The 23,099-nt window shown below is 50.0% G+C and overlaps 1 protein-coding gene across 3 annotated transcripts in view; it reads left to right on the top strand.

The window, feature by feature from the left end:
• Paqr5 (progestin and adipoQ receptor family member 5) overlaps nt 1-23,099 on the top strand; it is a 73,807-nt gene that overhangs the window by 37,572 nt on the left and 13,136 nt on the right. For all 3 annotated transcript variants that reach the window (XM_050151977.1, XM_050151975.1, XM_050151974.1), the window contains 3 exons: nt 13,204-13,331; nt 16,725-16,930; nt 19,768-19,894. In XM_050151977.1, the coding sequence (XP_050007934.1) occupies nt 13,285-13,331; nt 16,725-16,930; nt 19,768-19,894 (380 nt within the window). In that variant the 5' untranslated portion in view covers nt 13,204-13,284. The remainder of the gene's footprint in view (nt 1-13,203; nt 13,332-16,724; nt 16,931-19,767; nt 19,895-23,099) is intronic.

Below are 23,099 nucleotides of genomic sequence, written 5' to 3'. Positions count from 1 at the left end.
ATTCATTCGTGACATTTTTATTCACTTCTTCCTGTGTGCAGGATGTTTCTCTACAGGACTCGGAGAAGACTTGCAGGTCAAGCTCTGTCCTTATTGGGCTCCTCCGGAGCTCAGGAGGCTCTCAAAACCCTCACGAGTACTTTGTAAAGCAGCTCGGAGGAGAGACAGATGTGTCGCTTGTCTAGGGGAGGAAGGGATCAGGAGAGAGACAGTTAAGATGAGTTTCAGGGACTGGGAGAATAGCGGGTGGTAAGGTGCTTGTTACGAAAGCCTGAGGACTTGAGTTTAAAACCAGAACCCATGTGAAAAAGCTGGTGAGCGCTTGTAACCCCAGCGCTGGGGAGGCAGAGACAGGCACGGATCCCTGGGGCTCACGGTCAGCCCACTTAGCTTAGTCTGCAAGTCCCAGGCCAGTGAGTGACTCTTAAAAAAACCAATATGGATGGCAGCCGAGGAAGAACCACCCTGGAGATTGTCCTCTGGCTTCCACACACACCAGCACACATATGTACACATACACGCATACATGAACACAGACACACACTAAACAAATAAGTGCAATGAAATTTAAACTCCTCCTAGCTAGTTCTGAGCCTCCTGTAGCTCCCCGTGCATGAGGGTAAGGATGACTTTGCTGTGCCTTCTTCACGGCGCTCTGTGTCTCAGGGCCCAGCTGGGGCTGTAATCCAGCTTCTCCGCTTTTATTACCGTTCGCTTGAGTCATCTCTTTTCTTCCTTTGCCTTTCAACCCTTCCTGTCGTTACATTTTAGCTGCGCTTTGTGTAAACAGCTCGCGGTGGAGCTTTAGCTTGGCGGCACATGTCTTTTCCTGCGCCGCTGGCTCTGTTAATGTTCAGAGGGATAGCTAGAGATGGATTTGCGTGTTTCAACAGTCTCGTGCGGCTCCGTCTTCTCTGCTTCTACCTCCCACCCCGGTTGTCTGGGGGAAAGGGTCACATTCTGAGTTTCTTCGTTGTCTTCTCATTCTGTTTCCCTCTCTGCTGATAGACCAGTCTACCTATCTGCTGGCTTAGAGATCCCTTCAACTGCTTTATTCTGGACAGCTGTACTAGGCATAAGGGTAGGCAAACAAGCTAAAAGTCACCCAGGATTGGCCGGGAATGCAGCTCAACTGATAGATTACTTATCGAGCACGCCACCAAGTCCCAGGTTCAAGCCCCAGTACCACGGGCTATCATCTTAGCATTCACGAGGTGGAGGCAGGAGGATCAGAACTTCATGGCCGTCTCTCTGGCTGCATAGTGAATTTGAGGTCAGCTGGGCTACACGAGAGACCCTGTCGCAAACAAGTTCCTCCAGACACCTCGGTGACTTGAGGTGTCAAAGATTTCTTGCACTTCACATTACATAGTCGTTGGGAGGTGGCAAAGGCAAGCAGATGGAAGATCTGCCATCTCCTAGCGGCGCCATCTGGAACAGGTGGCTTCCAAGGTCACCACAGAGGGGAAGAGAGAGGACTGCGTCTTCAGCTGGGTTCCCCAGAAACAAATCTGAGACAGAAATTGGCATGCAGGATGTTAGCTAGGGTGAGGACGGCAGGATTGGGGAGGAGCCGTGGCATCAGAGGGTCTCCCCATCACATGCCCATCACACAAGGGCTCCGCCATGAGCTTCATCATTCAGAACTGTCCCGGATAAAGAAAGTAGGTCAGGACTTTGAATTCTTGGTAGATGGGGATGGGCTGACCCTGAGAAGGGAACATAATGAAGGCAAGATTGTGCCCTTTGACCCAAAACAGTTTCCCCAAAAGACGTGAGCTGGCCGAGTTCTGAGTGTGGAAAATTCCTCTCTGGATTGCATGGTTGGCTATGCAGGTAAAGGCGCCTACCTGCCTGACAACCTGAGTTCGGTCCCCAGGACGCAAATGGTGGAAGGCGACCACAATTCCTCCTAACTGTCCTGTGACCTCTATACAAGTACTCTCTCTCTCTCCTCTCTCTCCTCTCTCTCTCTCTCTCTCTCTCTCTCTCTCTCTCTCTCTCTCTCTCTCTCACACACACACACACACACACACACACACTGAGTAAATAAATAAACATTTTAAATGTGAAGAAAAATGCACTGTAATTTCAAGGCATTGTGCTGCTTTGAACTGTCCTGGCCTAGAGGTAGCTCTGCCTGGAAATGTCACCGGACTCTGACCAAGCTTCAAGCAAGTCTAGGAAGTGGGGAAGCACTTGGGTCGGCTGGTGGATGCTGACTATCCTGCCGTCCCTGACTTCTCGGGCCTGAAGCTTTTTAAGTTTGAACAGCTCTGCATATGCATAAGTCGTGACTATGAGTGCCACATTAAAATCTCTCTCATTCTTTGGAGAAATAGCCAGGTCTCTGTTTTGCTTTTTCATAACAGTCTTTCTGGACTGTTCTGAAAACCTCCTTTGCTCTTCTTTAAGTGGCTAAATTCTTCCTCAGTCAGGCCTAGTCTTCAGCTTGTCCTCTTAATATATTTTTCAATATCACTTTTGTTTGCTTGTTTGTTTCTATAAGTTACTCTAGGCCCTTTTTAAATATTCCCTCTTTATATTTGTTTTACTGAGCACAGTTCTTTTATGTTTCAGTGTCTTCTTCAAACTGTTTCTTCCTCCTCCTCCTCCTCTTCTTCATTTCACCTTCTCTCTCTTCCTACCCCCCTCCCCCCTTTTGCTTTTTGGGACAGAGTCTCACTGGGCAGTCCTGACTGGCTTGGAACTTTCTACATAAATCAGATTAGCCTCAAGCTTAAGGTGATCCTCCTGCTGCTGCTCGAGTGCTGGGATTGCAATCGTGCTCCAGCACACCTAGCTGGGACTCCATCCCTCCTATCCTCTTTTTAAATCTATTATTTTTGAGGTTTTATGCATTTTTATTCTGTGGGTGTTTGGCCACATGCAGTGCCCACGGAGGCCAGCAGAGGGCATTGGATCTCTTGGAACTGGAGTAATGGATGGTTGTGAGCCACCAGGTTGGGAACTGAACCTAGTTCAGCCGGCAGAGCAGCCCCTACCCTGAACCGCTGAGCCGTCTCTTCAACCCTCATGCCTCCATTTCTGGCCCTGCTCTTGCTGCTGCTTCAGAACTGCTGCTGTTCCTGAGTGTGCGTGCTTGTGATAAGGTGGAGAGCCTTGAGGGAGGCTTTGTGCTTGCCTTTGGGAACTGCAAAACCTTGGGCTCTTTCTGTTTGTAGCTGCATTACTTATCCACTGGAGATATCTTGGTTCTCAGAGACAGTGTAGATTTTGACCAAAACCCCGCATACAGACTACCACAGGGGTCTGAATTCTTGGGAGTTTGTCTAGTTAGGGTTTTCATTGCTGTGAATAGACACCATGACCATGGCAACTTTTATAAGTGAAATAGTTCGAACTAACTCAGAAAGGGGATTGAGAGAGGCTCTTAGTTCCACCTAGATAATTTTTTAAGCGTTGGCTAACAATATCCTGTAACAATGCCAGTGGAGAACTCAAACCCATAATTAATATAATCTCCCACCTCAGATCAAATTGGAGACCGCTGATTTCATTGATTTCTTCTAGGCATTGTATATCTTTTATAAATGAAATCCACATGTTCTCTTCTCTTAGCCTTCTCACTGTTGAAATGAGAGTTTAAGGTTAAATTGGCTATGTGTTTCCTAAGTCATCTCATCCTGGGGACCATTCAAAGAATGAGATAAACACCTCTGAACTGTCCCAAAGAGAGTTTTCTGGGGGCTGGGGAGATGGTTTAGTGGGTAAGAGCACTGGCTGCTCTTTCAGAGGACTCAGCTTCGGTTCCCAGTCCATGTTACCTTGCAACCGGCTGTAACTCCAGTTCCAAGGGATCCAGTGCCCTCTTGTGGCATCCACAGGCATTGCATGCACTCAGTGCACAGCCATTACATGTGAGCAAAACATTCACATGTATAAAATAAAAATAAATAAATCTGGGGGAAAAAAAGTTCTGACTCCAAGCAAACTATTCAAAACTTGCACCCTTCCTGGCCTGGGGCACACTTGGCGATTTCTGTCAGAGTCTGACCGTTCTTGGTTTCCTGCTACTTCCATAACACAGTCTTCAAAAATTTGATGGCTTAAGTAAAAGAGGCCCAGGGGTCTAGCCCAGCACCCATGGGACCCCAGGCTTCACCCCAGCACTGAAGAAACAAAACAATGAACGAGCTATGTCATCTTACAGTCCTCTGGACTGCACACGTGGCACGGATTGGAGGGCTAGAATCCCAGTGAAGGATGACTCAGCAGCCAGCAAGAACCGGTTCCTTGCTCTTCCCAGCTTCCAGAAGTGCCCACTCCTCGGCTCCTGACCCACCCTCTCCACCCTGAAATCCAGAACCCTTGCCTTTCTCTGACCGCCTTTCTGCCTGCACACCTCTCACCAGACATCCCTTGGGCTCATCGTTTCCCGCGCTGCCCTTTCCTGTCCCTGTGTATTAGGTAGCGTTCTTTTTGCCATGCCTGATGCAAACTTAAAAGGAGGAAGGATTAAACTCTGGAAAGGGTTTCAGAGGTTTCAGTGCATCCCAGCAGGGTGAGGTACAGCAGCTCCCTCACAACACTGTGGCCAGGAAGCAGAGACCAGGATACAGGAAGGGACCAAGATAGAGGTCCCACAACGCACCTCCACTGATCGACTTCCTCTAGTCTGGCCCTGCCTCCTGCTTTTCAGCCTCTCTCATAATGCTCACAGCCTGCATCCACCAGGGTAGGCATCCGCGGTCTAGGTCAGAGCCCTTAGGACCCAGTCCCTTCCCAACAGTGCCATCAGTAGCAGCCAGGCCCCCAGTACACGATCCTGTGGCTGTATTTTAGACTCAAACCATAACAGCCTACCTTTGTTCTCATCTTGTTGCTCTTAAAGGGGATGGCCTATTCTGAGATAAACTGGATTCTGGGCAGGGAGGGGACAGCACAGAGAAGGGGCAGGAGCCGGGATGTATGGCAGTATCAGCATCTGCAAAAAAACTTGTTAGAAAGCAGCCTCTCCTCTTGGCCTGCTGGGGGGCCTTGTCATTCCAGCTCTCCTGAGGCAGAAGCAGGGGGAGCAGGAGCATACCACTTTCAACTGTATGATGAATGTGAGTTCAGCCTGGGATGCATGAAACTTTCCAGATAACAAATAAATGCAAAAATAAATAAGCGAAAATCCTAACAGCAGCCACCCAAGTGCAGTGAGACCCTCGGGTGACCTGCCAAGAAGCCAAGAAGTGGGCTTATGACCGATGCTGAGCAGCCTTGGAAGAAGCTGAGGACTAAATCCACTGGCTGTTTCCTCTCGGCTCTGGGTACCAGAAGACCAAGATCAAGATGTGCTTGGGGCTTTTCCTCTGGGGCCTCCCTCCCTGGCTAACAAATGGCTTCCCTCCTGTTGCTTCACACACACACACACACACACACACAAACACACACACACACACACACACACACCTGAAGCCTCTGTATCAATCCAAACCTAATCTTCCTAGAGTCACCAGCCAGATTCGAGAACAGCCCATTCTAATAGCTTTATTGTAAGTGCTGTCTCATGGGAGACTCTCTTGTCAGGGCTGAGGGTGTAGCTCAGATAGAAGACTTGCCTAGAATGTATGAAGCCCTGGGTTTGATCTCCAGCAGAGAATGGTGCTACACACCTGTAATCTAGCACTTAGGAGGTGGAAGCAGGAGGATCAGAAGTTTAAGGTCATCCATGGGTACGTGGGGAATTCTAGGCCATCTTCAAATACAGTGTGTTAGGGCGTAGTAGTAGAATTAGGGGAGACCTAATTCTGCCCTTAATGACACTTAAAGAAGAGACTGAAGCTCAGCGTATAGGACAGGATTGTCCAAAATCATTCCCCAGGGAGCAGGATGAGAACTCACCTCCCAACAGTGCCCTGCTTAGCAGTACGGGAGAGAATGCCCTCATGGCCGGAAGGGAGCCTGAGGCTTGTATGTGGATTTCAACCTGACTCCTGTAGCCACTGGGAGCATGAGTAGATGGCCTTCCCCTTTTGTCTGTCATGAGGACAAAGAAAGACTCACAAGGTGGTTGTGAAGATTCTGGGACATCAGACAGGAAGTGAAGAGCACATGCCAGAAAGCCTCTGCCTTTCCTTTGGCAGCCCCTCTTCCCTTTTCTCACTAGCAATACCTTATTTACCACAGCCCAGAGACCCCCACTTATTTCCCCTCAGGTGATTTGCAGCTCAATAGCTAGAAAAACCAAAGGTTGGAATTTCAGGCTTCAGCTGGCCGGTACACTGGGCTCTCAGTAAATCAGGGAGTCTTCTGTCGTGCTGAGCCTGTGACAAGCACTAGGAGAGCCAACTGCCTGATGCGCCCTTCCGCGCCGAGTGCCGGGAGGTTCTCATCCCTAATAGACTGCACACGCCTCGGTTTCATTTCACTCCGAATTGCCCCGTCTGCCACCCTACAGATTCGAAATGGACCCCTACAAATCGGTGCTGCTGTGCAAACAAGCAGGTGCCTCCTTACTCCGAGGGAGGGGGTCGCTGGAGATGGAGCCAGGCTTCAGAGTAGTGAGGCGATGATTGTAATTTGCCGTTGGGGATCAAACTGAGCTTGGAATACAAAATTGTTTTCAAATGTTCTCTTTGCCGTTTTGATGTATGCAGCCTGTGTTCTGCAAAGATCAGCTCTGCGTGTGGGGCTTTGCTCGGGCTGGGGTGGCAGTGGGGAGGGAACTTGCTTCCTTCTTGTGCTCAGAGCTGCTGGGAGCAGGAGCACACCTGAGTGCTAGTAATTTGGTCCAGCAAAGAGAGGTTTACATTGGGGAGAGTAGGGACGGGTCTCGGGACGGAAGGGATGGATCCGTGTGCTATTACAAGTGAAACTCACTCTTTCCTGAGTCACAGAGAGTTGCGGCTGTCTTTACCTGCTCCCTACGCACCTGCCATGGCTTCTCAGGAGTGCCTTAAAATCCTGTGTGTCACACGGGCATGTAAAGGTCAAACTAGAAGGACATGTGGAGGGAGGCTCTAGTCAGCGCCCAGGCCTGGCTTTGGCAAAGACCTCTTCTTCCACCCTCAGATTTGGGACCAAGTCCTCCTCCTCCTTTTAGACAGAAACATGTAGCCCAGCCTGACCTTAATGCCATCTGTCGCCAAGGATGGCTTTTAAACACCTGATCCCCCTGCTGCCACCTCCCGAGTTCAGGGATTCTAGGAAGGCACCACTTTGCCTGGTTTACGCTATACTGAGATGCAAACCCAGGCCTTCATGCTTACCGAGCAAGCTCTCTACCAGCTGGGCTCCATCCCCAGCCCTGGGACCAGATCCTCCACTGTGGTCAGCAGGGACAGTATCCCTGCTCTTCCCCTCCAGGCCTTTGACTGTTTTCACCTGTGCTGGCCAGACTGCTAGGACCCACAAAGGGGAGAGCGGTTGTTGGTGGCATGCTGAATCGCCCAGGCAGTTTGTGAGGGCTGTCTTTCGCTAGCCAGAAGCCCTGCTCCTTGACATGCAACCACCCTTGCTCTTAGAGCAGATTCTTTTCTCTTCGACTCTCCCAGTTAAAGTCAGCCACTCTGGCTGTTTTCAGCAAGAATCTTGTCAGGTTGGTTTAGCCCGGCTCATCTTATCTCTTGGGGGTTTCCCAACTACTAGCCCTCAATCTGCTCCTTGGTTATAGACTCCATTTGCCTATGCCTCAGCTATCACAGTGGTCCTGGATAAAGTCTTCCCTGCTGTGTGTTACGCAATGATTTAAAGCAAGGATCTGCTTAGCTAACTCACACAAAGGAGTGAATAATTAATTATATAGGTTTCTTTCTGGAGACTTTGCATTTTAATAAGAATCCAACACTTTAGCTCACTTCAACACTTTCAAAAGATTTCTTTATTTTCTGTGTATGAACATTTTCCTTGCATATATGTATATGCATCAGTGTATGCATTACCCAAAGAGCCCAGAAGAGGGTGCTATGTCCTCTAGAACTGGAGTTAACAGATCGTTGTGAGTTGGCACGTGGGTGCTGGGAACTAAACCTGGATCCTCTGCTAGACTAGCCTGGGAGTCACATTTTCTGAGGGAGGACCTCTGGAATGCCCTAAACTAGAGACAGCCCTATTCCACATGCATCAAAGGCAGAAGGTATGTGTGCTTCCTTGTCCAAAGCCCCTGTGGCAAGTGCAGGTCAAGATTCTTGTGCCTATTAGAGGAGTCTCCTCACTGTTGAAGGAAGGAGGGCCATTTGTTGGTTCTCAGCTGCTCAGCCCCGAAATAATCACATAGAAACCATATTATTTAAATCACTGCTTGGCCCATTAGCACTAGCTTCTTTTTGGCTAACTCTTACATATTAATTTAACCCATCTCCATTAATCTGTGTATCACCACATGACTGTGGCTTGCCGGGTAAAGTTCCGTCCGGTGTCTGGCTCTGGCGGTGACTCCATGGCATCTCTCTGGCTCTGCCTCCTTTCTCCCATCATTCAGTTAGTTTTCCATGCCTACCTAAGCTCTGCCCTATCAACAGGCCAAGGCGGTTTCTTTATTCACCAATGGTATTCACAGCATACAGAGGGGACTCGCACATCAGTTCACTGTAAGCCAGGTGCATCAGCAGAAGGGTGAGTCCAAACTGGAGCAAGGGCCGGGGATATGGAGGTTACTGAGTACCAGCCTCAGCACTCCCTCGGGGTTCAGAACAGGACTTCGATGACAAGCGAAGACTGGTTTGGAAATGGGATCTGAGCTAGGCACGTTTTTTCCTGGATGTTTCTTTAGGAGAGGGGCATAAGGGAAAAGAAGAAGCCTGGGGCATAAGGCAAAGGCAAAGCACAAGGCTAAGGGCAAGGAAGGCATCGGACATGAGGGTCCAAAAGAAGGAAGAGTAAGAGAAAGGGGGTGATCTCTACAAAGCTGTCCGTTTATATAGGCCGACAGACAAGTTAACAATCCCATAGGCGGTAGCCATAGTATCAAGCACGCATTTTCAGAGTCACAAGAAACCGGTGGATCTGGCAAGGTGGCACCTTATGTCTCAGAGGGGGCGTGGCTCTGTCCCCTGCAGCTGGACACACAGCCTTGGTGGTTACACTAACCTGCAGGCTTGATTTGCATTAGCATCTAGCTGGTTGAGTTAAAGGGAATCTCTTTTGGGAACTTTGCTTTTGACCCCCAGCAGGGTGCCCTGGTGATAATTTTTCTCTCTGAAGCTAGTTTTAGCAACTCAGGCCTTTTTCCTGTATAAACAGTTAATTTCCTGGGCTGTGAGCTTATATTAGTTGATTACCAATGTAAAGGGTAATACAGACTATTAGTAGCCTGTTACACCAGAGAGGAAGACCAGTAGATCACACCTTCCTGAGTCTCCTGTGTGAGGTCCTTTCTTATCAGTGACGACTGTCAATAAAGAAACTTTGTGGGGACTATTTTTGTGTAGATTTTGCCTCTGAGATTAAGGACTTGGCTGAATCCTTTTCACACCAAGGCTTCACAGTGTCGGGGAGGCATCCAGTCGCCCTACAGGAACAGTCAGGTTTAGACACTGCTGGGATATATGGGAGAAAGAAATGCCATGATTTCACAAGACTTTTATAAAATTGACAGTGACTTATCCAAGGACAGATGCCCCCTGCAGCTCTGCAAACGGATTCTCCAGGTGGAGTGTACGTATACACTTACCGTGGATAGTTCAATAGGTCTGTCAGCTGTCCATTTACTGTATGATGTTTGTGGACTCACCACACTGGGATGCGGCTCAGGCGGGTGAGCGCTTGCCTAGTCTGCTAGAAGTGCTAGGTTTTATCTCCAGAACTCCATAAGCAGGGTGTGGTGGTGCATGCCATAATCTCAAAACACTGGAGGTGAAGGCAGGAGGATCAGAAGTTCATAGTTATTCTGTGTATCCAGCTCAAGGCCAGCCTGGGCTATATGAGATCCTTTCCCAAAAAGATAAATATTAAGATGATTTGTTTTTTAAAAATGGAAGCAAATCACTTTCATAAGTTAAAGCTCAAACATAATTTAAATTGTATTTCTTTTTTTAAAAAAATTATGTATATATTTACTGATTTCTTATATATGAGTTTACAACATCTTTTATTTATTGACAGTGTAACACATGTACACAATATATCTTGGTCCTATCCATCCCCAACACCCACCTCACTTGGCCCCGGTCAAATTGCTGTGTGGTGCCCAAGGAAGCAAAAACAGGGTGACCAATTCCCTGGAGCTGGCGGGTTATGCGGTTACAAGCCACCGTGTGGGTGCTCGAAAGTGAACCCAGGTCTTGAGCAAGAGCAGCAAGTGCAGTTATCTGATGAGCGATCCCTCCAGCCCCCAAACTGTATTTCCTGATGAGACCATGAATCAGCTTCTCTGCCCCTTTCCCTCTGTCTCACCAGTTTACCCAGCAATGAACTGAACGTTTCCGAAAATTTGTATCTCACACCAGAAAGCCACATGTCTGCTGCACTGGTTAGTCTTAACTGTCCACTCGGCACAGCCTAGAATCGCTTGAGAAGGTGAACCCCAGCTGAGGAACTGCCCAGATCAGACTGTCCCACCGGCATGTCAATGCGGGATTTTCTGGGCTGTTAGTTGATGTAGGAGGGCCCGCCCACTCTGAGCGGCACCATTCCCTGGGCAGGTGATCCAGCGCTATGTAAGAAAGCTAGCTGAAGCCTGAGCCTGTGAGCAAGGTAGTCGGCACGCAGCATCCTCCATGGTTCCTGCTGCATTTTCTGGCTGTGAAGTGAGTCTCTTGATTGGAGTTAATGATGTGTGGACTGGCAAGCAGGCCTGCCTTGAGTTTCCCCCTTGCCTTCCCTCAGTGAAAGACTGTGATCTGGGATTATAAATCTTTCCTCTTCTGAGTAGCTTTTGGTCTGAGTATTTTATCACAGCAGGAGAAAGGAAATTGTAACACGAACCCTGCAGGTCTCCACCATCCCGTTTCATAGGACCCATGGGGCATCAGTGTGCTGCTTCTTTTTGAGATGAAATCTTGCTACGTACGCCAGGTTGGCCTTGAACTCATAGAGATCCTCCTGCTTCAGCCTCCCAAAAGCTAAGATTTCAGGCATGTGCCACCAGGCCTGGCTTCCAAACATGGCTTTTTGCTTACTTTATTTATGGTTCTGTGGGAACTCTTGACTAGAACAGCAAGAGGGGGAAGCAGCTCTGCTTGGCACAGTGCTTTGCTTTTGTTTTCAGTGCTGTGGATAAAACTTGAGGCTTCATGCATGCTGAGTCGGTGGGGCTCTGCCGCTGTCCCCTCCTCCCTCAAGAAGACGCAGGGGAAACTTTAGGAAGTATTGCATGACCTCCATCATGGGGGCTAAATACTAAGCGACACTGTAATAATTTGTCTCTGTCAACCTACTCCTGTATACTGTGTGTGTGTGTGTATGCATGTGTGTGCGTTTAGCATGCATGTGTGGACATCAGAAGACAACTTGCAGGCGTCATTTCTCTCCTCCCACCGTGTGGGTTTGGGAATTGAACTAGGGTCGTCAGGCTTGGCAGTAAGCGCCTTACCTAGGAAGCCGTCTCACTAGGTATAATTTACCTTCCAAAGGTTATGACAGTCTTTGAACCATTGAAATCCGTGCTTCTAACCAGGCATGACGGCACGTGTAATATCAGCGTTTGAAAGGCTGAAGCAGGAGGGCTGCCAAGAGTTTGAGGTCAGCCGAGCTATACAGAGTAAGCCTTTGTCACAAAACAAACAAGATCAGTGTTCTTAGCCAGAATTAGATGTTGCCTCCAAGAGACTGTCCCAGTATTTGGAGACATTGGAGTTGTCATAACTTGGCATGGAAAGGGGTTTGTACTTAAGAGTGCTTCTAGCAGGTAGCAGGTAGATGGTCAAGGCACACAGTAAGCCAGTCTTCCACAGCAAGGAACCATCTGGCCCCAAATGCCAGAAGTGTGAGGAAACCTTGAGCTAAGCACCACAAAAAGGAAGATTAATTTCCTGCTAGCCAACTAGCTCGGCAGTTGGACCCCTTTCCTCGTCTGTGTTCTCCCCAATCCCCGCCCCACTGTGAGAGTATGCCTCGCCAGTCATGGCGGGACTAAGTTCCACTTTTCTTCGCTTGATGTTACCCTCTGAGATGGGGCCCATGTGCCCTGGGGTGTTGTCAGTTACTGTGTGTATGAGCGCATGCGTGTTCACACGCGGGTCAGAAGTTAAAACTGGACAGCTTCCTCATTGCTTCACCACCTTGTCTATCCATTTATTTATTGAGGCGGGGTCTCACTCTGTAACCTTGGCTGACCGGGCGTGTGCTTCCTAGACCATGCTGACCTTGAGGTCACAGCGCTCTCCCTGACTCTGCCTCTTGAGGTGGGCACTTCTATACCCAGCTGCCACCAAATTCTTTGAGACAGGGTCTTGTCCCGAACCCAGTACTCACCAGTTGATAGAGTGGCTGGCCAGCAAACCCCAGGGATCCTTGTCTCCACCTCGCCAGCATTGGGGTTACAGGCCCTCGCTGCTTCCCGTGCTTGGTACCTCCCACTGGCACTCGAAATCCAAATTCACGTCCTCATGATTATACAACAGACCCTTCACCCATGAGCCACCTCCTAGCCCTTTGGTTACCATTTTAATGGATATAATACAATACATCAGACAAGTCAGTACCCCACATCTTACCTAGCCAGTCTAAGTTTCTTACCGGAGGTGCTGGGGGAAGAAAAAGTGGTGCTTACCAGTGGTCTCTGGTGGGGGCTGTGGCTCAGTGATCCTGCTGTGGCCAGCCTCCTCTTCCCACAGTCCAGGCTCTGGCATCATCATCGGCCTCATCATCAAAAGGCCTTTATGAAGTCCCTGTGGATGCCTCATCCCACTGGGAGGCTCTACCGCAGAGATTGCCCCACCAGCCTCTGACATCCAGGGCAGGCAGACAGCATACATGAGAGCCAACCACGAAGACATCTAAAGACCAGGCCATTGGCCTTAGGCAAAGTGCAAACACGGACTCTTAGACAACATTCATGCCAAGGGTAAGCCTAGCCAGGAATGCAGAGCCAGACTCCACTCCCAAAGCCAGTCTGGACCTTAGATGCCAACTGGCTAGGGACAGCTTGGAGGACAGGGTTCTTAGAAGCTCCTGGGGGAAAGAGCGGACAAAGGCAGGGAGGGAAAGGACCAGGCCAAGGAACTACTCAGTCACCCAGGAAAGTTGATGTTAGCGAGAGCCACCCCTCCCTTTGTCTCACCTCCTTGCCCCTCCCTTGTCTTCCCTCCACAGGTGTTCCATGAGCAGGGCATCCTCTTTGGCTACCGACACCCACAGAGTTCCGCCACTGCCTGTATCCTCAGCCTTTTCCAAATGACCAATGAGACTCTCAACATCTGGACGCACTTGCTACCCTTCTGGTACCTTCGGCCCCCTGGACAACCTATCTCATTCGGGATCCCTGGGGACTAGACTTTGTAAAACACAGCTGGGTGACAGGAAGATTTTATGCTAGGGCCAGGGGGTCCCCTGTGGGTACAGGTGCATGGGTGATGGGGGAAGGAGCCAGGACTGTCATGGACTAAGCGCCAGGCTGTGGACTGCCATAGGATTCTAGGGTTTCTATTGACTGGGTAGCATTTATCTTCATCTCTTTCAGTCTTACAGGCTTTGCTGGTCTTTGAGAAGTCTTTATTAAAATGTCACTAACTTGAGCAAGTCACTTAATCTCTCTGAGCCAGGCATTTTCTGCCTGTAGAGCAGGCATGATCCTCTGTCTGTGCCTTGGGGGTGCTGTGAGGACTGAGAGAAGACCCTGATCAAGACAAAGAGGCAGGAGCTGGAGATGTAGCTCGGGTTGTAGTGTGTGTGCGGCAGGTTCTGCTGTCAATCCCTAGTACTGCATGGCACTGTGTGAACCAGGCCTGGAAGCCTCACCCTCCTCAGGACTCTGCAGGTAGAGGCAGGAAGAGTTCAAGGTCGTCTTCAGCTAGCAGTGAGTTTGAGGCCAGCCTGGGCTACATAAGACCCTCTCTGTAAAAACTAACAAAAAATACATAGGCACGGTTGTGGGTGCTTGTAATTTATTTGGGGACTATAGCAGCCATGTACCATTGGTCACCTTTAATGGAGCCAGCTAGGAGCCAAGTAGGAGCCAAGCTCTGGGAAGTAAGGGTGCAGAATGGGGTTTCCAGGAAGGCTAAGGAGGCTCCTTGCTGAGAAAGGTGGGGTGAAGACCAACTTTACACACCTCGAGCAAAGGTTCTGGAAATAGAGACAGGGTCACCTCTCCACACCATGGTGCAGCTCTCCGAGTATCTGTGGGGATTGGTTCCAGGGTCCCCTAAAGATGCCAGAACCTGTAAGTTCTCTGTGTGGCAGGTGGCACAGTATTTACATTTCTCTCCGCACATCTTCCCATGTCCTTTAAGTCATCTCCAGATTCCTTGAAATACCCGAGGCCAAGTAAACATTATGCCAAAGGTTGTTTCACTATTCAGACAATAAGGACAAGAGAAATGTCAGTGTGTGTTCAGTACAGAAGCCAGCCCTCCCCGCTGGGATATTTTGGTTGACTCTAAGGAAACAGAAGGTGGAGGTCTGGAGGGTTGGGTATGTGTCAGGTCTAGGAGGACCTCAGCGGTCAGCAGGTCACTGTCCTACTCAGACCTCTGCGGGCTGACATGATGGCAGGTGCAGCTGGAGAGGGGAAACTGTCCACACAGCACACAGATGATGACCCAGGCCAGGTCTAAACAAATCCCTTGAGTCATTCTGAGAAGCTGAGCTAGGTGGAGAGTCCCTGAGTGTAGCAAGCAGACATGAGCCCCAGGAAGGTCCCTGTGATTAGCCTGGAACAGCTAGCCCAACTAGATGTGTAGTGGTGTATTACTTGTATTTTAATAAATAAATCTTGCCTGAAGACCAGAAGCAATGCTAAAGCCACTAGAGGTCAAGAAATGGTGACACACACCTTTAATGCCAGGATTTGGCAGACAGAGGCAGATGAATCTCTGTGAGTTCAAGGCCACCCTGGGCTACACAAAATCAATGCAGAAGTAAATTCAGGTGGTGGTTGCTTGCACCTTTAATCCTAGTACTAGGGAATCATGCCTGTAATCCCAGCACTGGAGGGAATATAAAATGCGGGGAGAGAGAGAGGCTTAGTCTAGTTTGTGGTCGCCCAACCTTGGTGGAGCTAAGAGTTCTCTAGGGGCTCGGCTGCCTTGCTTCTCTGGTTTTCAGGTTGATTTATTTTTTAAAATACAAATAATATACCACTCTATAGATGTCAGAAGATAGAGTGGGGATCCAGAAACTAACAGGAGGGGAGAGAGGCGACTCAGTCTTGGGGTGAAGTGAGGTGATCTCTAGAGAAGCTTGACCGCCCTGCGGCCTGCCGTCCGGCCAGTGGCAGCAAGGTCTAGTAGCTCGAGAAGGCCGTTAGCCACATTAAATCTTTGCTTACGTAGAAATCTGAGGCTGTCAAGATGGGCCAATGAGTGACGGCAATTGACAAGCCAGCCCGGCAGACTGAGTGTGATCCCCAGAACCTATGTCAAGGCAGAAAGAAACAAAAAAGACTCCACAAAGTTGTTCTCTGGCCTCTATATATGTGATAAGCATTCACGCTCGTGTGCGAGCACACACACACACCACACTCCATACACACAATGATAAATACAAAAAATTTGAAAGACTTTATGCCTTCTGAACATGGTTATACATGCCTGTAATCCCAGGATTAGGAAAGTTGAGGCAGAAAGAGCATGACTTTGGGGCCCAGCCTGGGCTGTGCATGGGGGCCCTGTTTTAAAGCAGTATCAACAACAACCTGGACATGCTGACAAATTGGAGGCCCCCCCAAGGGACTAGATCCAGGCTGTTCCTCTGCTCCCCGTTCTCCTCCCTGGAGCTGCTGGGGCCACTTGTTTCTGTGTGCCCTCCAGAGCTTTCCCAGGCAGCCTTGACTGTGGCATGTGCGCCCCGCTGCCTGTCTCTTCTCCCATGGTCTTCCCGTTGCCCATCTCCCGTTGAAGATCACATTATCTGTTTAGACCATTTTAAAGTTTGTGCCACTACGTCATGCCTTCCATTGCTTGTATATCTTGAGGTCCATGCACAGCTGAGTCGTCTACATTGCTCACAATTCCCAAAACCAAGCCAGGCTCTCGGGTCATCCACCCTGACAGCACAGAGCATTCTGGAGAGCCCAGGGAAACCTGCGCTAGGATACCCCAAGCAAATAGGATGAGGAAGAATCTGTTGAGACGAAAGGAAAATTTTGGAGGAACAGCAAAGAGCCTAAGTGCCCCCTCTGCTAGACCATACGAGAAAGCAGGTAGCCAGAAAGACTTTATGGCTCTCCTTCAGGTACTGGGTGAAGAGATATGTAGAGTCCCTTTCCTTGATGGACATTGTGGGAAAGCTACCTAGCTCTCCAGCTGTGGTTTGTGAAAGGGAGGTGTTCTGTAGGCAAAACACACATACAGTTGTAGGCCAATGTAGGTACATGTGACTTAGGATGGTCTTCCCAATACTCAGAGCTACCGTAAGAGGGGACGAGACCCTCATTCTTAGGGGTATGTAAGCTGAGACTGGAGAATATCTTGGGCAAGATGCTATAGGAAGAATCCTATCTCTAAGGACTGTCTTTTTACCCTACTTCCTAACTCACTGCTTCAAGCACAGAGGCTTCTCTAGTGCATGCCGTTTCGTTTTAGAGAAGAGTCACTGGACGGGCCATCTCCCAGTGGGGGTGGGAGGCAGCCAACAGTCCAGAGGGGATTGAGCAGGTGCACATTCTGTTCCAGGTTCTTTGTGTGGAGGTTCGTGACTGCACTGTATATGACAGACATCCAGAATGACAGCTACTCGTGGCCTATGCTCGTGTACATGTGCACCAGCTGCGTGTACCCCCTCGCATCCAGCTGTGCACACACCTTCAGCTCTATGTCCAAGAACGCCCGGCATATCTGCTACTTTCTGGACTATGGTGCTGTCAACCTCTTCAGCCTGGGTACGTGAGGCCCTTGCCCTTCCGTCCCCTCCTCCCAAGAGTGTCACCTGTCTCCCAGGAGATTTGATGGGTTTTAGGGTTTCAGCAAAGTCATGGAAGTGCAGGAGCCCTGTCCGGGGCTCTGTAAGAAGCCTGTTCATAGGTGTCCTGCCTGTGGATATACCCTCACTGGCATGTTTGCCAATTCTATGGTGTAAATGTCCCTGCCTTGTCTCCCTTTCCGTTCTCTGAGTGGCATCGCCAGTTGTAGAGGTTTAAGGAGAAGCTTAGGAGCAACCTCACTACACAGTAACTCCACCACACAGGTCCATGTGCTAAGTACTTAGGACTTTGGTTACTGTGGTTTATTTAACTGTAACTTTTAGTGTTAGGGATTAACCACAGGCTTACAAGGACTCTGAAATGTTCACAGTTTGGCTCTCACGGGCCACCATGGGCTGACCCCAGCACATCAGGGCTGGGATCTGGTCTGCCTAGTGAGAAAGGAGGATGGAGTCATAAACCACCTTTGCCCAGAGGCTTAGAGGCGTCAACTTTCCAAAGCACTGAAGAAGTGGGGAACTGTTGGGAGTGGGTGGTGCTGCCTCATGCTCGTTGACTTGTTTTTCTGGCTAGGAAGCTTCTCTCCTCCACACGGTTATCATCCATCCCTTAGGATGCTGGTTCTGGCTTCTTCCTCCTTCCCAGCCCCGCTCTAGCTGGGAAAGCCAGCCACTGTATCTGCTTTTGCATGCATTTGTCCAGGAGGAGGCTACCCTCATCTTTCTTTCTCTTTTCTCTTCCTTCACAAGTGTACACCTGCTCCCCCCTCACACACACACACACACACACACTCACAAACACACTGCTCAGTGCTCCACTGTCTAGTTCTCTCCAGTCATTAAAACTGGTTGCCATGGTCCCAGTCCCTTCATGTCACTCTCCAACATCCTTATTCTCAGTCTTTTCTGGTTCCTTCTTCCCCTCTACCCCATAGCTGGGCACACTCAGAATTCTCAGTAACTCAGGATTAACTATGGGTCCTTTTGTCTAGCATGCCCAGGAGCAGCCCCCCATCCCTAACATCTCTGGACAAGGGACTCCTAAACCTTATCTTTAAACATTGGATCTGAAGCCTGTTCTTTCTCTAGGGTCCCTGGCTAGGGGTGCCACCTCTTGTGTTGCTCAAGTCTGAACTAATAAGCTCCGGCTCCTCCTCCCACCTCTACTCCCCGTTCTATCTAATCAGCTGTCAAACTCAAGCTGTCCCATGAACCCTCAGTCAGCTTGATTCAGACCTGGAGCTTCTTAGGGCTCTGCCTTTCAGCTCCACCATGTTACCTGGCAAGTTCCTGCCTCATCTCTTGCCAGGTCCCCTCCCACTAGAAGGCTTTCAGACTCCTTAGTAGAGCCTTGGACTTGCTGTGTAGCCAAGAATGACCTAGACTCCTGACCCTCCCCTCCTCTTTTTCTAAGAACACTGAAAACAAGCATGTGCCACCACTGTCGATTTAGACAGTGCTGGGAGTGGGGCTCAGCTGTGTGCATGTCAGGCAAGCCCTCTACCAACTGAGCTACATCCTCGGCTGCTCCCTGGGGATTCTAATACAAACAAGCATTTTGAGAAGTCCTTCTCAGCCAGCTGTGTGCTGAGTCCCCGACACGCACCTCTTTAAAATGGATTTATTTTTATTTCTGTTTGTCTGTGTGCCACGTGTGTGGGTTCCAGTGGAGGCCAACAGGTCCTCTGGAGCTGGAGTTACCGGTGGTTGTGAGCTTCCCGACATGGATGCTGGAAACTGAACCAGGTCTCTCAGGCCCCTCTGATACACATTTTGACACAGCACTTGGATTCAGATCCTGACCTTGTGCCACCTGTTCCACATTCAGTCTTAGACCAGTCTCTTAGCTTTTCTAAGCCTTGTCCTCTTGAGCAGATATAGCAGGGTTATGAACAAATTCAAATGCTTTGATTCTGTATCTATCTCGCAGGGTTAGCTATTGCTGTGATTGACAGTGGTCTCCTTTACCTGCTCCTTGGCCTATCTCAAACACCCATCTCCCACGGGAACCCCTAGGCTCAGGTCAGCTTTGCTTCCTGCTATATTTTCAGGCAGGTTTGAGCCCCTTTATCTAGTATGCAACGCTCCAGTCAGCATCAGTGGAACATCTTGGTCCAGACATCTCCCTGAGCATCAGGTATGGAGAAGGGGTCCCTGGTCTCCTGGAGCTGAGTTCCTGGGTGAACGCCCACAGGAATTCTGAACAGTTTCGGGAAGGTGATGCTCAGGCCTCTCCGTCAGCACTTCGGTTTGTTTACATGTGTGTGGAGGGGAGGGGACCTCAGGTGGTGCTTTGAGAGACCAAGTATCTCATTGGCCTGAGAGTCACTGATTAGGCTAGGATGCCTGGCTGATGACCCCAGGGGCCCATCTCTTGCTGCCTCCCAGCACTGGGACTACAGGTGACAACCACCAGCTGTGGTCCCCTTCAGGTGACTACCATCAGGCTGTGGTCTTTAGGTGACTACCACCAGGCTGTGGTCCCTTCAGGTGATTACCACCAGGCTGTGTCTCCTTTGCTTCTATAAAATAAGTGTAAGCTTTCCAGGGGACAGGATTGTAAAGACAGAATGAGTACACACACACACACACACACACACACACACACACATCTCTAACAAGGACATAACCTTATAGATTTTGAGTGGACAGAGAGGCAAGAGGATATTCGGAGAAGGCAGAGAGGCAGGCTAGCTCAGGATTCTGTGCAGAAGATGAAGGCTAAGGTCGCCTTTCCCAGGAGTCCTGTGGTGCTGTGGCTTTGCCTGGGTCTCAAGGCTGCTGTTTCTTCCGCAGGCTCCGCCATCGCCTACTCTGCATACACGTTCCCTGATGCACTGATCTGCAGTACCTTCCATGAATGCTACGTAGCCCTGGCCGTGCTGAACACCATTCTCAGCACTGGTCTCTCCTGCTACTCCAGGTACCGGGCACTATGATCTTAGGTGGGAAGCCGGGGAGGACCTAGCATCCGTCCCCATAGGAAACGCCCAATAGGGAAGGCTCTAGGTGCCTGGCTCCAGGTAGAACCCCTGTTATCTGATGTACTGGTTACTTTACTCATTGCTACTGACAAAAGCAACAGAAAGGAATGCGTCATCTCTGGCTTACAGTTGGAGGGTACAGTCCATCAAGGCAGGAAGTCATGACAGCCGGGGCTGGAGGCAGCTGGTCACATTGTGTTTGCAGTCAGGAAGCAGAGGGATGGATGTTGCCGCCAGCTAGCTTGATCCTTTTCCTTCACTTCAAGACCCCAGTTTACAGTGTGATGTCACCCACAGTTAGGGTGAGTCTTCAGTTAATCAAATCTAGAAACTTCTGCATCAGCCTGCCCCCATTCAAGGTTCATCTCCATACCTGGGTATCCCTTGGGCAGCCCCTCTACCCTTTGGAAAAGCCCACCTATGACCCGATGCTCTGAAATTCTCTGTAACTTAAACAAAAGTGTCCCTACACTACATTTTTTTTATAATTTTATAGCTGGCTTTACTGCTTAGGCAAGTCACCATGTGTCTTCCTTGAACTTCAACTTGTTCACCTGTACAGTGGGGTCAACACTGCTCCCTTCTGGATAGAAGATGTAGGTCATGTGCCCAGGATGACACACACCTTCCGTGAGGGCTCAAGCCTGGCAGAGAGGGGTCCTCATAGTCAGGCAGTCCTTCACTCAGAGTGATGGGGGACATGTTGTCGCTAGATACCTGTGATGGGGGATGCCTCATCGCTAGGTACCTGTGATGGTGGGGGATGCCTCATCGCTAGGTACCTGTGATGGTGGGGGATGCCTCATCGCTAGGTACCTGTGTTGGGGGATAAAGAGTATTCCAAAGTGGCCACAAGTCACAGCCAGCTCCCCACCTCTAATCCTGCTATCCTTTTTCCTTTCAAGCAAGACTCTGTGGGGTGGAGCGTGAGCAGTGTTGTCATGGGGATAGCTGTGCTAGTTGACACTGTTCTTTGCAGGAGTGAATTGCCTGAAATCACAGGCTCCCTGGGTCGCTTAGGAAACCTTCCAGATGATTATGGTCAGGTGACAGTTCCATCTAGATAGAACCACCATGCCAGAAGTGGCAAGTCAGGAGAGGCACCTGGGTTGTATGTGTGTCCCCTGTACCTCCAATTGCACTATCCCCCTTCCAGGGAGAAGCAGGCAGAGTAGGGGGTTCTTCTTTGGGATGGTTATGGTTCATTTCCTCTGGGTGACACCCAGGTTTCGGGGGGAACCTGCCAAACTGGTTTTTGTTTTTTAAATGTGGGAGGATAGGTTTTTGTACATGAGAAAGGTTCACCCCAGCTTGCCCTCCATCTTTCAGGATATTTGAGAAGGGTATGAGGCAAATGGGGTTTGTCCCCTGGGGGGTAAAGCGCCTTGTAGTGTGTGCACCCTGGATTTTGTATGGTTGGGGATGGGAAGGGTCTGTCTTATCTTTGTGGAAATCACAGAATTCCCTGACAGCTGGGCAGGGCTTGAATCCACCTGTAGAGCCAGGAAAGAAAATCCCTTGTCCTGGGTTGCTATGTCCTAATTCCAGGAGGAGTTAAGTTGTGTGGGATACAACCTCTGCACCAGGATGGAAATCTAGGGTACCACTGATGGTGGAAAGGGGTTGGGTCCCCATCTTGGATGAACCAATGTGAAAGCACAGTAAGAGCCATGTTTCCAGCACAGAGATGCAATTTACCCGAGCGATCTTTCCTCGGGCTGCCTGGGCTCCTAGGTAGGCCTGGACACCCCTGAATCTGGTCTTTGGGTCCGTTACTGCCCTGTAGTTGGTTTCTAAGCACCTTGTGGCTTTGGTATTTAGAACTGGGATCGGAGGGGACAAACACTGTGGGTAGTGGGGGTTGGGGCCGCTCATGGCGTGAAAGATACAATCCCTATGATTAATAGGACAAAGCTGATTTCCCAGGGGCTCACAGTGCAGCGTATGAGGACATTTGCTGCCTTTTAAGTTAATTGAGTTTTTGAAAGCTCCTGACCGACCACCTGTTAGCCACCAGGGTATATTGCTTTCTGCTAGCTCAGAGTCCTCCTTGACCATTCAGGCTCCGTGTTGGGTGTTGTGGATTCAGCAAGCCTGGTGTATTTGGATGGTGTTTGGCACAGACCCAGGAATGTTTTGTGCCCCCAAGTTTTGGAACTTCTTTCCCTGACTATAACACAATTTGTTTCTGATGATCCAGAGGGCACATCTGGGGCTATCGTCCCTCCTCACCTGAGCAGTGTTCCTCAAAGGCTGCCTGGGCTCTGGGGACCCATGTGAAAAGTTGCCACCCCTAGCAGAGTGAGGTCTTGCCTAAAGAGAGGGCCAGGTAGATGCAGGAAAGGCAGAATGCCCCCCCCCCCTCTCTCTCTCTCTCTCTCACACACACACACACACACACACACACACACACACATACACACACACCGAAGAGTCTGAAAGGGCACTTTCTTTGCTCTTTGAAGCAGAACAGAGAACAGGAGAAACAGTTCATGTCCGTGACATACACTTGGATACATGGGGCCTTGAGAGGTTGGCTTAGGACTGAGAGTGAGCCAGTGATAGCCCTGAAGCTGGAGTTGAGGGAGGGCCTTTGAGGCAGAGCAAACAACCCGGGCAAGGATGATAGTGTGTGGGAGTGGAGGGCCCAGGAACAGCAGCAACTGGAGGGTGGGAGGGAGAATGGCTAGAGAGGGCCTGAGGGCCAGCTCGGAAGTGTAGTGCTCTCTCAGAGGACCACTCTTGGCTCCTTAGGAACAGCGACCTCCTCGGCTGCTCTTTTTGGGCTCAGCTTCCTCTCCACAAGACCTTTGAGCTATGTCACCAGTAGCCATGTGGGGGGGGGGGGTCCTCTCACGCTGTCGCACTTGAGAGGGGAGCGCTCAGCGCTTTGCTTTGTGAAGGATAGTCAGTGCCCCAACACAATCCCTTCTTGACCCTGCCCTCAGCTGGCAGCCAGCGAGCTGTCCTTGCTCTCTTTGCCTCATGCCTCCTGTCACCGTAGATCGTCCTTTCAAGCAAGCCAGTCCGGCCATCGAGTTTTGTTTGATTTAGTGTTTTGATAGCGGGTCCCACTGTCCAGCCCTGGCTGCTCTGACACTCATTACGTAGCCTACCCCCCCCCCGCCCCCGACCCCCAGCGGC

The sequence above is a fragment of the Alexandromys fortis genome, unplaced genomic scaffold, assembly GCF_014885135.2.
Source record: "Alexandromys fortis isolate MF-2015 unplaced genomic scaffold, M_Fortis_MF-2015_v1.1 scaffold_70, whole genome shotgun sequence".
NCBI classification, from domain to species: Eukaryota; Metazoa; Chordata; class Mammalia; order Rodentia; family Cricetidae; genus Alexandromys; species Alexandromys fortis.
This window is presented reverse-complemented; position numbering and strand designations above follow the sequence as displayed.